The 16,299-nt window shown below is 44.4% G+C and overlaps 1 protein-coding gene and 1 pseudogene across 1 annotated transcript in view; one reads left to right on the top strand and one right to left on the bottom strand.

The window, feature by feature from the left end:
- Positions 1-295: 295 nt before the first annotated feature.
- On the top strand, positions 296-1,166 carry LOC142856759 (pyridoxal phosphate homeostasis protein-like; annotated as a pseudogene).
- Positions 1,167-10,310: 9,144 nt separating this feature from the next.
- The window catches only part of Rbm43 (RNA binding motif protein 43), a 10,081-nt gene continuing 4,092 nt past the window's right edge, over positions 10,311-16,299 (bottom strand). Inside the window, exons 2-4 of the mRNA XM_075985254.1 lie at positions 14,991-15,180; positions 12,050-12,129; positions 10,311-11,324 (exon numbers count right to left, since the gene is read on the bottom strand). Of these exons, the coding sequence (XP_075841369.1) occupies positions 10,566-11,324; positions 12,050-12,129; positions 14,991-15,180 (1,029 nt within the window). The 3' untranslated portion in view covers positions 10,311-10,565. The remainder of the gene's footprint in view (positions 11,325-12,049; positions 12,130-14,990; positions 15,181-16,299) is intronic.

Genomic DNA, 16,299 nt, shown 5'->3' with positions numbered 1-16,299 from the left:
CACTATTGGCTACAACAGCATTAAGGCATACTTTCCTCTCTGTATGTTTAAAAGTAATCATTAATTTGGGAGGCAGGGGCAGGTGAATCTCTGTGAGTTCAAGGCCAGCCTGATCTACAAAGTGAGTTCCAGGACAGACGCTATACAGAGAAACTGTCTCAAAGAAGCAAAAAGCAGCAGCAGCAGCAGCATTGTTTGAGTTTGTTTCTTCTGGCTGCAATAAACATTGCCCAAAACTAATTCAGGGAGTAAAGGGTATATTTGCCTTGTACTTCTATATCACAGTCCATCTAAAACTAAACCTGCAAACATGGTGATTGAGGCCCATGGCCAAGGCCAGCACACTTTTGGAGAGAACTATGTTCAGGAACTACTAGAAAAAGCACCAAACCCTGCGATTCTATCTTCCTGTCCTGAGATCAAATGGCACTTCATTGGCAATTTACAGAAATAGAATGTCAACAAATTAATGGCCGTCCCCAACCTCTTCAGGCTGGGAACCGTGGACTCTGTGAAGCTGGCAGACAAGGTGAAAAATTCCTGGCAGAAGAAAGATTCTCCTGAATGACTAAAGCTGGTGGTCCAGGGGCTGGAGAGATGGCTCAGTGGTAAAGGGCATTGCCTGCTCTTCCAAAGGCCTGAGTTCAATTCCCAGCAACGACATGGTGGCTCACAACCATCTGTAATGGGGTCTGGTGCCCTCTTCTGGCCTGCAGGCATACACACAGACAGAATATTGTATACATAATTAATAAATAAATAAATAAATAAAGCTGGTGGTCCAGATTAACACCAGTAGAGAGGAGAGTAAACACGGCTTTCCGCCTTCAGAGACCATGGTGGAACACACAAAGACCAGTTGTCCCAGCCTGGAGTTCGTGGGGCTCATGACCACAGCAAGCTTTGGACATGATCTTAGTCAAGGACCAAACCCAGACCTCCAGACGTCACTGCGCCTGCGGCAGGAGCTGTGTGAAAAGCTGAGCATTCCTGTGGACCAGGTAGAGCCGAGCATGGGCATGTCCGTGGACTTCGGGCATGCTATTGAAGTGGGATTCACAAACGTCCAGGTAGGAAGCACCATTTTTGGAGAGCGGGATTGCCCCAAGAAACCCACCCAAGACAAGACTATAACAGACCTGAAGGCCTCAGTGCCAGTGGCATAAGAACAGCGAGGCCAGACCAGCTAAAAACGATGAACTATGCACCAGCCTAGGTTTTCCCAATCACACTCTCCTGCGGCCCGTGTAGAACGCTGAGGATTACCTGTGTTGATGGAAACCACCTGTCCTCCTCCTCCTCCCCTGTAAGAGGCTCGAGTCAAGCAGTGACCTAGGCTTGAATTAGAGGAGTTCTGAGACTTTAGAACTGATGCGGAATCAGTAGCCAGGAACTGGACACTGCCCAAGCCTCCCATGAATGTCTTTCTGGGGGCAGCTTCTGCGTTACTGGTGTCTATAATCGAGAAAATCAGAGGGATACCCATTTGCCATTCCACCCTAATAGAGCGCCCTACACTTGTTCCTACAAGACCCACTGAACACTCACTGGCTCCTCTGGACGGGATGATTTTTGCTGCCCTGGCCAGTGACGTCTCTAGCCACAGCTCCTCTGTGGCACTGACCTGAAATTCCAGGAGAAAGAGCACTTGGGCCTTTCTGACATCCTGAGAAGATGGGACTTGGAGCTTGGTCCTTGGGGACTACAGTGATGGAAAGTGAGGGTTTCCTCTCCATCATGATCCTTTTCTGGCTTTAGCAAAGACTGTCCCCCACTTGCCTTTTCTTTTCTAGGGACGTATTTCCCAGGTGTATTGATCACTACCCCAACACACACACTTTATTTATAAGCCAGAATTTTGCAGCTCTTGATTGTTCGTAATGTTACAAGATGGTTAAAGACCTGGAAGCAGCTGGGCATAGAAGCACCTGCCCATAGCTCCAGCATTTCGCAGGTATGGGCAGAAAGAACAGATGGCAGACAGCAGCTAAATGAGACCCTATCTAAAATAAACAAACAAATAACAGAACAAACTCAGAAACACAATTCTCCCGTAACCACAGAAGAGTTTCGGTGGGGGCTATTTAGTTCCTGATAGATTTTCTCTTGTTTACGCCAGCTCTTGTCCTTCACTTATTTACCCAATAACTTCAGAACCTGCTGCTGAATGTAATTTCATACATTTAAACCACTATGGTTCTTGTTGTGTTTCAATCAAAGCTAGTCTGGTATTTCAGAGTCTTAAAAACAAATGTGAGCTTGAATTATGCCATCTGTGCCAACTGCAAAGTGATTAAAGGTTTATTTTTATGAAAAATAAAAAGATGAGCAAAGCGTAAACAGGGCTTCCTCTCTGGACACCAGATGACCCCATCTAAATACCTTTACACAGCCGTTCAGCAGTAACAAGTTTTCAAGACTGGACCCTAGGATGCATAAGAGAAACTCACATTTAGAACATTATCACCTTTGAATTCTTCACCTAAAGTTAAGATTCAATGTAACACAAGCTCTCTGTTAGCTCAAAGCCACCCTGGGTCGCACAAGATTCAATCTGTCTAAAAGAGAAACAGAGCTCACACGAAGGTGATCCCAGCATTTGAGATCACGTGCCTTTAATCCCAGCACTAGGGAGGTGGAGACAGAAGTGATATGGCTGGGCAGAGAGAGGAATACAAGGCAGGAGGACAGGAGCTCAGGTGTAGCCTGAGGCAGCAGTCTGAGCAGTCAGTCTGAGGACAGGATCGCCCCTTTGTTCTGAGCATTGAGAAGAACTCTAGTGGCTGGCTGCTCTGATTCTCTGATCCTTCAGCTTTTACTCCTAATATATCTAACTCCAAGTTTTTATTATTAAGACCAGTTATAATTCGTGCTACATTTGGTGCCCACCTTTTGGGTACGAATTCATGAAAAAGCCGCTTGCCTGTGGCTTTACAGGCACCGGCATAGGCCAAAACTATGTTTTCCTTTCGCCTCTCCTGATGGACTTCCCCTGGACCCCCTTCTTGGGCTGCTGCCTTGAAATGCAGCCAACCCTCTACTCTTCTACTCAGCGGGAGATGTTCACATCGTCGTCATCATCGCTGGTAGAGTTGGTGAGAAAATTGGGAATTCTTAAAGGGAGGAATTAGTTAAAAGAGAGAGGGTTTTTTTTCCCATGTTAAAAATGGGGAACACAATTATGTGTCTGTGTGATTACACAATGGATGATTTAAAAATGAACAATTACATGAAGGGACAATCAGGATTGACATAATGCTAATTATCATTTTGATAATTCTTGGCTTATCTCTTAAAAAGTTGTTTGATATGTGTGCCAAGATACAGGCCTTAGAAAAACTCCGAGGAAACTGCAGCAGAGGTGTTCTGAGATGTTGGCTCACCTGGGCCATTCATTTTTATTGGTGTCTGGCCTCTTGCTCTGAAAATTCACAAACTTTCAGAGGTAACATATATATCTGCATTAATGCAAGTATAGACTGTGTGTTGTGCATAAGTTAGCCAAAGATGACTTTTTGTTTTATTTTTAGTAAGTAAAATATACATTACATGTCTTGTAGCTTTTCTGGGTTTTTTTTTTCAATATGTCTATAGCCATGACTTTCAAGGGGTCTTCCTTGATCAAACCTGATCATCTTTAACCTTGAATGAATCCAGTCTTTTGTTTTCTGTGGGAACAAAAACACAACCTTTTCTCCAAAGCAGAACATCTTTAGACTTCCATTTTGAAGTCAAGACATTTTAAAATATATAGTACATGGTGGCGCACGCCTTTAATCTCAGCACTCGGGAGGCAGAGGCAGGCGGATCTCTGTGAGTTCGAGACCAGCCTGGTCTACAAGAGCTAGTTCCAGGACAGGCTCCAAAACCACAGAGAAACCCTGTCTCGAAAAACAAAAAACAAAGTGTGTGTGTATATATATATATATATATTACAGTTTAATCCAGCAGCATTCACAACCCAGCGTCTCTTAGCAGCTGTCATTTTCTCATCAGCCATCGAGAAATTCAAAGACAACCCAACAGCATACAGGACCCAGACTCCCACGGATTTTCCATCTTTATGTGGCTTTTTTCTTTCATATTACTTTACTCATTTTTAACGACTTTATCATTTTTAAACTATTCTTTTTTTCTATGACTGTGTATATCCTTTTTTCTTTTTTCTTTCTTTCTTTCTTTTTTTTTTTTTTTTTTTTGTCTCAAGCCAATGCAGTTTTAAACAGACTCTAACCTGTTTTGAGGTTTCTTTTGTCCGGATCTGCCTTTATTGACCATCTGTAGTGTTCTTTGATTGCATGAGATGAATCTTAAGCTGATATGTCAGCCACCGGTGGCTCAGCTTAGTGTATGGTGCTGGTGCATGGGGGACTGGCGGCTGGCAGCTGGCTCCACCTAGCAGGCAGCTGCTGGGAGAAGCATCTCTGTACTATGGCTGGCATGAGACTCTGAGGCTGTGTTTGGCTTCATTTTTGTGTGTATTTTCTTAAGCTTTCTCAGGTTTTATTTGGCTGGACTTTGGGAAGCATTTGTAGGCATACTTTTCTGTCCCACAAAACTGCTCCTAAATAACCTCACAGAGACTTAATATTAATTATAAATGCTGAGTATCCTCACTTATGTGGCCCACTGGTGATAGATAGAGAGACTGGATTGATGATAAGTAGGTAAGTAGGTAGACAGACAGAAAGACAGGCAGGTTATTTTAATTTATTCTTTGAGACTACACACCGTGTATTTCAATCATATTCAACTCTCCTACTTTCCCCCTCCAGCTCCTCCCAAATCTCACCCATGTCCCCCTCCCAACTTCATGTCCTTTGTTAAAAACTAGCACACTGAATCCAATTAGTGTTACCCACGTGTGCATGGGAGTGGAGCAATGCATGGAAGAATGGACAATCTAGCAGACCACATCCTGAAAATGATTCTCCTTCCCCTAGAAACCATCAACTATTGGCCACCTCAGTTAGGACCAGGAGTTCATGTGCCACCTGCCCATCAGGACTGGAATGTTGACTGGCTTGATTTTTGTGCGGGCAACCACAGCTGCCGTGAGTTCATAACCATAGCAGTCCTGCCGTGTCCCGAACACATTGCTTTACCCCAGTATTCCCTACTTCTGGATCTTACTATCCACCCACCACTGCTTCTACAGTCTTCCCTTAGCCTTGGCAGCAAGAAAGAAGGCCAAATAAGCAAGAGAGTCGAGCAATCTCTCTCTTCCTGTGTGTGTGTGTGTGTGTGTGTGTGTGTGTGTGTGTGTGTGTGTCTTGAATGATACAGAAGGTGCTGGGGAAGTCTTTACACATCAGGTAAGGGACTCTCTGCAATTCTTCAGGGCATGATCCCTACTCAGGTGATTTTTAATTTGTGGCAAAATGACACTAACACCAACACCACATCTTATGTAAGGAAATTATGAAGAAAAGTGCATGCAGACTGCAACAATGCAAAGAAGCTTTATTCAAACGTGAAGGGGAATGAATGCATAGAGCCTGGGGAAAGGGGGTGATCTAGGGGCAGAATCCAAATGCTTGGCAACATACAGAACACAGTAAGAAATCTGTGGGACCTTCACTCCAAAAGGCAGCTCTCGGGGGAAAGGGAGAAAGGCATTTTCAATAATTACCCAACCGAAACAAGCTGTTCTCCACTCTCCTACACAGGCCTGAAAATGCTTAGCCATCATTTGGAACAGATTCGTAAGAACGCTTCAGAAGACGCTTGTAATGAATTGTGCCCAGACAGCTATACTTTAAGTTAGCATCTCAGCCCTTGCTGGATCTGTACTATATATACTAGCGAGGCTCCTTTCCTCCTGTGCTGTATTTCATTCAAAATAGCAAGGGGAGCTATATTCTGCTCCTCGCCTTTGCCAGAATGACGGGAAATAAGTTAACTGTGGGACACTCTTCCCACACTATACCTGCTACAGAGGGTTTTCTACAGATCCCGAATGGTTTAACATTCCAGACACAGGGGGGGGAGACTACTCACAGGCATCAGGAATCCCTTACCAGCTCTTACAGATGACTACAACCAGATGCCAGAGGGGAAAGACGCCAGCTCAGAAAACCTTCACAGCTTTTGTCTCCTGTCAAACTGAGTCTAGAGATGGGTAAGTCCAGAGACCATGCATGGTGTCTGACTGCAGCGGCAGGCACGGACTAGCCAGTTTGAAAGAACACAAAGGCAGGGGTGCCCTTTTATTCTCAACTGTCTTGCCAGGGAGAATTTTCTACATGGGAGAAATAATGCAAATAGGAAATACAGACCTGTTCTAATTAGAAAGTCTTTTAAAAATCAATATTAATATCGTATTTCCAAGAGAGAATATACTATATAACAAATAAGCAAAAAAGACAGATAATTTCTGGCCCACTGGGTACAGGTTTTTTAGACACTCAGGGCAAAAATCCTTGTCTTAGTTGCTTTTCTGTTGCCATGACAACACCATAACCAAGGCAACTAACAAAAGGAAACATTAAATCTAAGGTGCACAGTTGCAGAGGTTAGAGTCGGTGACCAACACAGTGGGAAACATGGCAGCAGGCAGCCAGGCATGGCCTCCGGGCAGTAATTGAGAGCTCACATCCTCACCCAAAAATAGAAGGCAGAGAGCTGTCAGCCTTCAGTCTACCTCGGAATCCCGAAGACGCAGGTTCTAACACAAGTAAAGGAGTGCGCCAGGAACAGGATAGCTGAAACTGCCAGGCAAAAGCAAAAGCTTCCTTCTCCACGTCTTTTTATGTGGGCTGCCACCAGGTGTGGTCAGACTTGGGGTGGCTCTTCTGACCTCGAATAATCCAGTCAAATCTGCCACCAGTGCCCCGCTGATTTGGTGTTCGTTGAATCCAGCTGAGGTGACAACCACAATCATCATCACAGTCCTTTGTAAATGCTGCATGGATTCTAAAACTCGTTCAAATACTTCCTCGGTGTTTACAGCCTATAGCGTGTGTTCTGATATACACTGGGGAGAACAGAATAGGAAAAGTTCTTCCCTCAAGAAGGGTGAGGTGTAAGTAAAATAAAACAAGGGCCTACACCCAAAACCATCTGCAAAGATGCAGTCTCTCGCCAACTTTTCTTTCTTTTTTTTTTTTTTAAGAAAGTTGGGTCTACTCATTTCCTGCGCTGGCTGTGGCAAGCTCCCACAAGTGATGACGTAAAGCCAAGAGTCCTTCTCTCATTGTCTGCAGCGAGTAGTCTGTTCTCGGGGCCAGAGTGCAGTCGGAAGTTTCTGTCCCTCAAGCTGCTCCCAAGTCTCCACACAGAGGCTTAATATCAATTACAAATGATAACTCAGACTTGTTACTAGCTAACTCTTACATTTTAAATTAGCCCATATTTCTTACCAAGCTTTGCCACACGGCTTGGTGCCTTTTCTCAGTACTGCAAGCTCATCTTGCTTCTCTTCTGCTCACGACTCATGACTCTGCCTTTCTTCCCAGCCTTCTCTATTTGGCTCTTATGCCTAACCTTATCCTCTCTGGCTATCGGTCAGTCAACTTCTTTATTAAGCCAATCACAGTGACACACATTCACACAGTGTAAAGGAATCCTCCACACGAGAGGAATTCTTCTTGCCATTCACAGCTCCAGGTGGCTCCTGGAAACCCTTACTGCTCGCCCAGCTTGCTCAGACTGCTGGGACAAATGTCAGAGACCAGGTCATTTACTAACAGAAGACATCTTGCTGCTCACACTTCTGGAGGCCGGAGATCCAAAGTCAAGGGACTGGCAGATCCGCTACCTGGTGAGATTTGTAGCTGCTGCCCCATGGGCTGGGAAGGTGGAACAGTGAACTGAAGACTGTATTCAAGCAGCTTCCTTCACATCTCTTAAGACCTAGCTCCTCTTCCTCATCTCCCGTTTTCCCCTTTTGGGATGGGAATGCCTCTGTTATTCCTTGCCCACCCTCTGATTTTGGAAGTACAAACCATCTTTGGTTTCCCACGTTCATAGCTAGGAAGGAATTTTGACACAACCCAATTACACAGATCTCACTGGTGTCTGATTTCAATGAGGTGGATGCATCTTAGATGGTGGAGTTTGGAACTCTGGAGCTGATGAGATAGAATAAATGTGGATTTGGGGTGTTACTTTTCTGTTACTCTTCTAGAACATCAAGACCAAAATAAACCTATGGAAGAAAGGGTTTGACTTAAAGTTCCAGAAGGGCAGCCCATGCTGTCCGGGAAGTATGACAATGGTGGAGCATGCGTGCTCATGAGCTGGGCATTGAGAGATGCCTTCAACCAAAAGTAGGAAGCAGAGAGAGAAGCTATAAACTCTCAATGACCACCCCCAGTGACAAACTCCAAATGACTCCAAAGACTCCACCCCCTTCCCTAACAGCGTTTTGTTTCTCTCTCTCTCTCTCTCTCTCTCTCTCTCTCTCTCTCTCTCTCTCTCTCTCTCTCTCTCTCTCTCTCTCTCTCTCTGTGTGTGTGTGTGTGTGTGTGTGTGTGTGTACCAACCATCTCTCCAGCCCTAGAATAAACATTTGGCTCTTGACAAGCACCTAAATCTCTGAGGTCCAAGGCTGGAATACTGGAGGCAGAATATCTGTACTCTTAACAACTCATATGTTAAAACTCTAACCCCAATGTGATGTCATGGTTTGGTTGTAAAATATCCCCAGATTTTTATGTGGAAGGCACGGTCCCTAGCTGATAGCACTATGGGCAGATCCTAAGTGTGCTATGGTCATCATAGATCAATTCGTTGATGGGCTCATAACTGAGCGGACCTTTAGAAGGTAGGACCTAGATGAGTCCACGGTGCTTTACTTGGAAGAGGAAAGAATAACGCTATCCCTAAACCTTTCTCTTGTCTCCTTTGGCTTCCCAGCAGCCATGAGGTAAGCATCTTAGTTCTGCCATGCCCTTCTCACCATGATGGCAACTTGGCACGAGCCCAGTTATGGGGTCAAGTAGCCGTGGGCTGAAATTGTGAGCCACAGTGTATCTCCCTTTCTTGCAGATTTGCTCAGGGATTCTGTCACAGCAACAGGAACCTAACAGAGAGGGTATTTGGAGGGGAGGGCTTGAGGGGGGTGACTGAGTCAAGAAGAGCCCTCCTGATGGCATTAATGGTCTAAGAGGCTGAGGAGCTTTCTTGGTTTCTCCCAGGAATAGGGCCCTTACTGTGGCCCAACCACGGCTGCACCCTGATCTTGACTCCACAGTCTTGAGAAGTGTGGAAAATGTCTATTGTTCAAGTCATCCCACCAAACCTCGCACTGCAGTCCAAACAACTGAAAACATTTTTTCGCTTGACGGATCGCGGCCTCTGAGGCACAAATGTTGTTCAGACTAACGTCGTCTCATTTGTCAAGTTTTGGATTTGTTGCCCGTATTCCGGTAGCGGAAATATAGTAAGGAAACAGAAATTATTTAAACATTTGGGATATAGATGGCAAAGAAAAATAAGGACATAATAGAGTTTTCTTATGCTCCACTGATAGAGTTGATATAACCATGATCATGTTTGTTTACTTTAAGAGGAGCAAATAGAGTTCTATTATTTATTACACCAGGGTGAGCTCTGCGGTGCTCCATTATGTAAAACTGCCTTACTCTGGGGCTAGATACAAGGGAGCCAGAGACTGAGACGAATCACTATAGCTCTTCTTTCTTTGTCATTATTACCGTGCTGTTAAAGTAATAACATTGGAGGAATAAGATGATGGATGCCCAGGATGCAGAGGGCCCTTGCTTGGCTCATTGATGGCTCAACTCACAATTTAATTTTTCTATAAGTTTTCCTTTATTATGGCGCAAAAGGAATACACACCCAGCAGAAACTGTACTTCCGCCATTGACTCTTTCCCAGGCTAGAGATGCGCTGTGCAATGCCTTCTAGCAAGGCTGAGCAGCGGCCGTGAGCCGGGGCTGTCAGCCACCAGGGCGAGCAGTCATTTCTCTACCATAGAATAGACGGTGTAGCAAAGTTAGGGTGTTCTACGAGCTATTTGAACTCAAAGCATATTTCTTGACTCACAATGTGTTGAGCTCACAGCGCACATCTGGTTGACACGCCATTGCAAAACTAGAATCATCTACAACAGCAAGCACACAAATTTCTCCCAAGATTCCTTACAATTCTAACAGAGCCACTCCTTTCCCAGGTGACAGTGGCCGATGCTCGAACACGGCGCAGGGTGAATACAAAGCCGAGAACCTGGCAGCAGAATGATAATCGCACAAACCTACGTCAGGGAGAGACTTCTTCTCCTAAAAACCTGGGGTTGCAGAGAAAGTGAGATTTCTTCACAGTTTAGTGAGATTTGTTTCCGTTTATTTGTTTGTGGGTTTTGGGTTTTTTTATTTGACAGTTTGATTCAGGTATTATTTTTGGATTCAATGCCAGTCCCATTCCCTGTCATCTGGGTAACTTTGGATAGGTATTTTAGTTTTCCTAAATCCTATCTCCGTCTCCTATAAGACCAAGAGAACGATATACACAATGTATGAAATGGTGAAGTGGATGGATGACATGAGAAGCAAGCACAGACACTTCTCAGTCCGGGGAACAGTGACCACGAGGCTGAGACCTCAAGTGACTTTCTGCCCTGCAGAGCTCAAGAGCTCTGTCTTAAACAGGAGCGTGTCGGAAGAAGGTCCTATCAAGTCAATATGTGTGCTGTGAAGATTAATCAAAACTCTATTAAATCTGTAACACAGCTGTTCACATGCCCGCTTGATATTTGTTTTCTCTCTCTCCCTTCTTCCTTCTAAAGCCAGGGCATCTTTTCTGAGCTCAAGGTGGAGCTCCTGGACCCACTCCTCCATGAGCTCCTTCACATGTCTGACCCTGCTAGTGCGAGACCTGTCACGAGCGTCTTGTAGACAAATGGTGGTGATATCACCATCCACCGTCTCCTGACACAGGATATGGTATTTGTTCAGTGTCCGTTCATAAAAATCACACTTGTGTTTCAGGTAAAGGAAAATGTCGGTATCCAGGACAAGTGTTCCTTGGCTTCTGGCAGACTCGGGTGCAGAGGTCCCGAGTGCCGCTGCAGGTTTCTCCTTTCTCTGGAGGACGCTTCCGGGGCTCTGCCTATTCTGATTTCTCCTCTCACCGGCATGCTTCCTATTGTTTTCTGAAGAGGAGATGGCTTTTGATATCAAAGCCTCTTTGAGCTTCATGATATCCAGGAACGAACCTAGCACAGAGATTTTCCCACTGGACCCCATTGGGCTAAAGTTTAAAGAGGGGATTTTCTTCTTTAGCTCCATGACCAGACTTTCTAGTGCAATTTGAGTCCGAAAAACAGAAAGGTCCAGAAGAGCCATCACGTAGTTGAAGACCTAAAATGAGAAAAAGTCATGGCCTAGTGGAACCAGAACCAGAACACATTGCTCTCTGCCATTCTTCCGACCTGGGCAGTGCTTGCTCTGAGTGGGGTCTGGGTGGTTAAGCCGAGACTTCCCAACTTCTCGCTCTAGATCTCCCCTTCAGAGATCCCACACTGCACGCTGCGGATTCACAGCCCGCACCACACACCCCAAGAGCGGAGGGTAGAAAATAGTCTGAGACAAAAATGCTGTCTTGAAGCACCGTGCTTTTCAGAACCCATCAATATAAAGAAACTATGACCGTAAACTCCACAGACGGACATCCCTCTGTAGTCAGGCCGGCCCGGCCTCCCTCTTCCAACTTAAATGGCAATAGCTTGGCTATACCAGAGCCCAGGTTCCCGAAAGAATATATGTGGGAGTTTTGACTTTCATTCTTACCCCACCTTCCCTGCTCCTTTAAAGTTACTAATCATCCTAATTGTCCCCCAGTATAAAACCTTTAACCTGCCTTACCCACGACAGCAGGAAATCTCTCAGTCACTTTAAAGGGATCACAGGACACACACACACACAGAGAGAAATATATAAACAACATGTCTAGAAGCAGCTTTTGAGAACTGAGAAGCTCCTGCCTTTGTTCCTAAGAAGTCATGGGGCAAGAACACTCTGTGTGTCTTTATATACCAAGAAATGGGGCCCGGGACCTCACAACGCACCCTGGGGCCCACACTCACCTTTTCACTGAAGTGAGAGACCACGAGCTGAGGCTTTGAGGTCAGAGAGTATCTCCTTTGTCTGATGGCATTCTGTGCAGCTACAAGAACAGTATCATCAAAAGTGTTTGTGAACCGACACAACAATAATTACCTTAATTTACAAAAATGGAGTTGTTCTATTGTTTAGAAAGTGAGGTTTTTGATCCATTTTTCTTGTCAACCTAACATTCAAACAACTTCCCCCCTCGTGCTTTAACATGCTGAAGTTGACCATAAATAAGTTAACAGGTTCCTAATCCTATTTTTAAACACACAGGAGTAAAAAACAACCCGAGTCAATCCTCCATGCTATCCGCTCTAGGCAGAGAAAGACTGCCTTCAGAACTGGAATTCCATGCTGCCAACATCTATCTCCCAATTCACTGTTAATCATCTCCCCCTTCTCTCGACATTGGCAAACCCAGCCCTCAGGCCTCTTTGCTGACTATGACCACCCCATGGGTAATCTCAATATCTATGGCTTTAGACATCTGCATACATATCACTTCCAAACTTCTGCCCCTACTTCATCGTCCTAACAGGGGTCATATCAAGGAAAGCTCACGCCTTGTTTGGTGTTTCCTGAACAGACTAGAACACGGTCATCCGCATCTCCAAAAGGACATCCTGAACTCACCTGCTCTGTTGTAGTCTCTCAAAGGCAGCAGCGACCTGTAGATCCTATTCCCCATACTGTGCCGCTGTTTCAGACAGGCAGTTCCGACCCTCGGCCCTCTACTCAGAATACAATGGCTCCCACCCCACCCACATCGACTACTCTGTGTACAGACACACACATCCCATTTCCTGTCACAATGGGCTCCTTTCTATTGCTCCAAACAGCCAACAGGCTTTCCTTCCCTCCTTACCACACTACCCACCCCAGCATAGCTAATTCTTCATTTATCCTAAAGCGTTCCTCCCCCTTATCCACATGAATCCCCCCCACCCCCTATTCCCAACCCCCACCTTTTGATTCATTCTGGTCTCTGCTCAACTGTTATGTAAACAGAGTATTTCAGCTCCAGAAATACTTGTTGGTACAGCGCATATCTTGCTGTGATGAAACTTTGGGTATTATCCCCAACATGGCTAGTGTATATGAAACTTTGAACGTGATCCTCCAGCACACGTGCATGCGCGGGCACACACAGTGTTTCCAACCAGATTTAAGGAACTGAATCTCCTTGGAGGATCTCAGGTCAGCCTGGGAAACGTGATGAAATTCCATCTCCTCAAAAGGAAATAAAAAGGGGGCTAGAGAGATGTCGCAGCAGGAAAGAGTGCTTAGCTCTCCTTTAGAGAACTTGAATTCGGTTCTCAGCTCACACATCCAATGATGCACAATCTCCTGTTGTAACTCCAGCTCCAGGGAAACCAGCTCCCTCCTCTGGCCTCCTCAAGCACCTTTACACACACATGACATTCATACACACACCTTAAAATAAAAATATAAATACATTTCTACATAACATACTTAAAGAGCGAGAGAAATTTCCCTACATGGTCTACCTAAAATACTACCACCTACCACTTTATCTCTTTATTATTTTTTATACCTTTTCATAACATTTATATGGTAATATATAAATAAATGCAAACAAATATATAAATATAAATGAAGACAAACATATTATACAGCTGTTGGCCTAATAAATGTCCATCCCCACTGAAGCACACTTTGTGAAAACAAAAAAGACTCCTATTCCATTCACAGTCATTTTCTGGGCACGTAGAATAGTGTCTGGAATATTTAGCATATAAAATATTAACTTATAAAAAAATATTAACTTATGCCATCCCTTTAAAGATACGAACAGCCCTTGCCACAATCCCATCCTGAGCATGGCCATTGAGAAGGAATGGCCAAAGGTTACTGCTGGTCCAGTGTTTAGGATTTTTAGACCTTTCCTTCCCCCTCAAACAGAGCAAGAGTCTTCTCTTCGCTAACACAACTGCATGGAACTTTCACCCCTGAGGGGCTGGCCTGAAGAATGTTCTCTGGCCATCTATCCTACTAGGGTCTAAGCCTAAAAAGGACTGCCCTTCCTCCAGGTGGCAGAAACAGCCATCAGCTAGCTGCTCCAAGGAGATGTGGGAGCCAGAATGGGCTCAATCCTGTTTCAGGTCCAGACCACAGTTCTCAGTTCAACTTTATTAATAACAAAAGCAGATATTTTATGAGAATGTCTGCTTGAGAGTTTGAGGGTTAAGAGAAGCAGAGAGTATAATTCTACTGTTGTTGACACCTCAAGTTTACCAAAGAGATTACATGTAGCCAGTGATGGTGTAGCACACCTTTAATCCCAGCACTTGAGATGCAGAGGCAAACAGGTATCTGTGAGTTCAAGGCCAGCCTGGTCTACAGAGCTAGTTCCAGCACAGTCAGGGCTTCACAGGAAAACACTGTCTCAAGAAACCATAAAGAGGGCTGGAGAGATGGCTCAGAAATTAAGAGCACTGCCTGCTCTTCCAAAGGTCCTGAGTTCAATTCCCAGCAACCACATGGTGGCTCACAACCATCTATAATGTGATCTGGTGCCCTCTTCTGGTCTGGTGGCATACATGCAGACAGAACACTGTATACATAATAAATAAATCTAAAAAAAAGAAACCATAGAGAGAGAGAGATTATATATAACTTAAGTTTATTTTTCTCGTGTTCTATAGCTATCTCCAAAGATGTATATACAGAAGCCAAATACCTTTTAGAGTTTCACAATTTTCCAGTCAGTCACACTTGATCATGAACCATTTCACGTATTTTTGCAAATATAAAACTGGCCACTTTTCAGAGTAGAGGAATTTTTTTAATGCTACTTCAAACCTTGCCAATCCCATGAATCATTTAATCAACATGAAATTTTAATTTCACCAGGAAAGTATATACTAAGAGTATAAAATATTGGTTAAGAAGTACCTTTCTTTTCTTTAAATATGATATACGCAACTCCTTTGGTTCTTGATGGATAGATCACCTCTTCCACGTGTCCAGCCTCATCTTGGAAGTAACGCTTCACCAGCTGGTCTTTTAAAAGGCCAACCGGAAGACCAGAGACGACAATCGTTCTCTCAGAGACTGTGGGGCCTCTGGTCTTCAACGCTGATGCCTGTAGAAAAACAGTTAAGACACCATTTAAATAAGAGTCGGCGAGACACAAAGCCCCCTTCCACAAAGGTGACCAGCAGAAGCATGTCTGCCTTGTTCTGTCTACCAATATAGACCTTAGTCAAATTTGAGAGTTATGTGTACAGTGATCCCTTTATTTTCAAATAAGTAGAAACTATTAGTAAAGTTTTGATTTTAGGAAGGCCCAAAATAATAGAAAGTGTCACCAAAAGAAAAAAAGGGGGGTACATTTTTTGAGATGGGGTCTTGCTATGTAGTCTTAGTGTAACAAGTCTTTTTCTATCCTGCTAGCCAGCCCCCAAATAATGACATGGAGACTTCTTACTAATTATGAAAGCTCAGTCAATAGCTTAGGCTTGCCCCACTAGCTCTTATAACGTAACTGCTTTTATTAATCTATGTTTTACCTTCTCTTTCATTCTGTATGTATCTTCATACCTTGTTGGCGTCTCCTCTACGCCTGGATTATCTCCTCCTACTTCCTCTGTCTGGAAGTCCTGCCTATACTTCCTACCTAGCTATTGGCCATTTAGCTTTTCATTACACCAGTCACAGCAATACACCATCACAGAGTGTACAAATATCCCACAACACCTTTATTAGCCTTGAGCTTGCTATTTAGACCTGACTGACTTCAAACTCAAGAGATCCTCCAGCCTCTGCCTCCCTAGTACTGGGATTAAAGGTGTGCAATCACACCCAGGGAGATGTACTATTCTTCCTAACAGTTACAAAGTGGCTGTGGATACAGCTCAGTGATAGAGTGCTTGGGTCGTGGGTGCAAAGTCCTGAGCTACAAAATGGAAAAGTTTGAGAGCAAATATCTATCTTCTGGATTAGAGAGTTCAAAGCATGTAACTCAGCAAGAAAGGCATCCGTTTTACTATCAGAATCAGGGAGAAGTCCTGCAATAATGAGGGGGCTGCACAGACAACACTGTCAACCATGGATCTGAGGTGACACAGGGACAGAGAGGACATACACACTCTTGCAGATCCTGCTGCCATACGGATACACAGCAAGAATCCTTCATTTATTCCCTAATCCTCTTGAGTCCACTTCTACTTCGCCCCTTCATTTATCTAGCACCCCAAGTGAA

This window comes from Microtus pennsylvanicus, chromosome 9, assembly GCF_037038515.1.
Source record: "Microtus pennsylvanicus isolate mMicPen1 chromosome 9, mMicPen1.hap1, whole genome shotgun sequence".
NCBI lineage: Eukaryota > Metazoa > Chordata > Mammalia > Rodentia > Cricetidae > Microtus > Microtus pennsylvanicus.
Note: the sequence above shows the minus strand (reverse complement) of the source record. Positions and strands in the feature narration are given on the sequence as shown.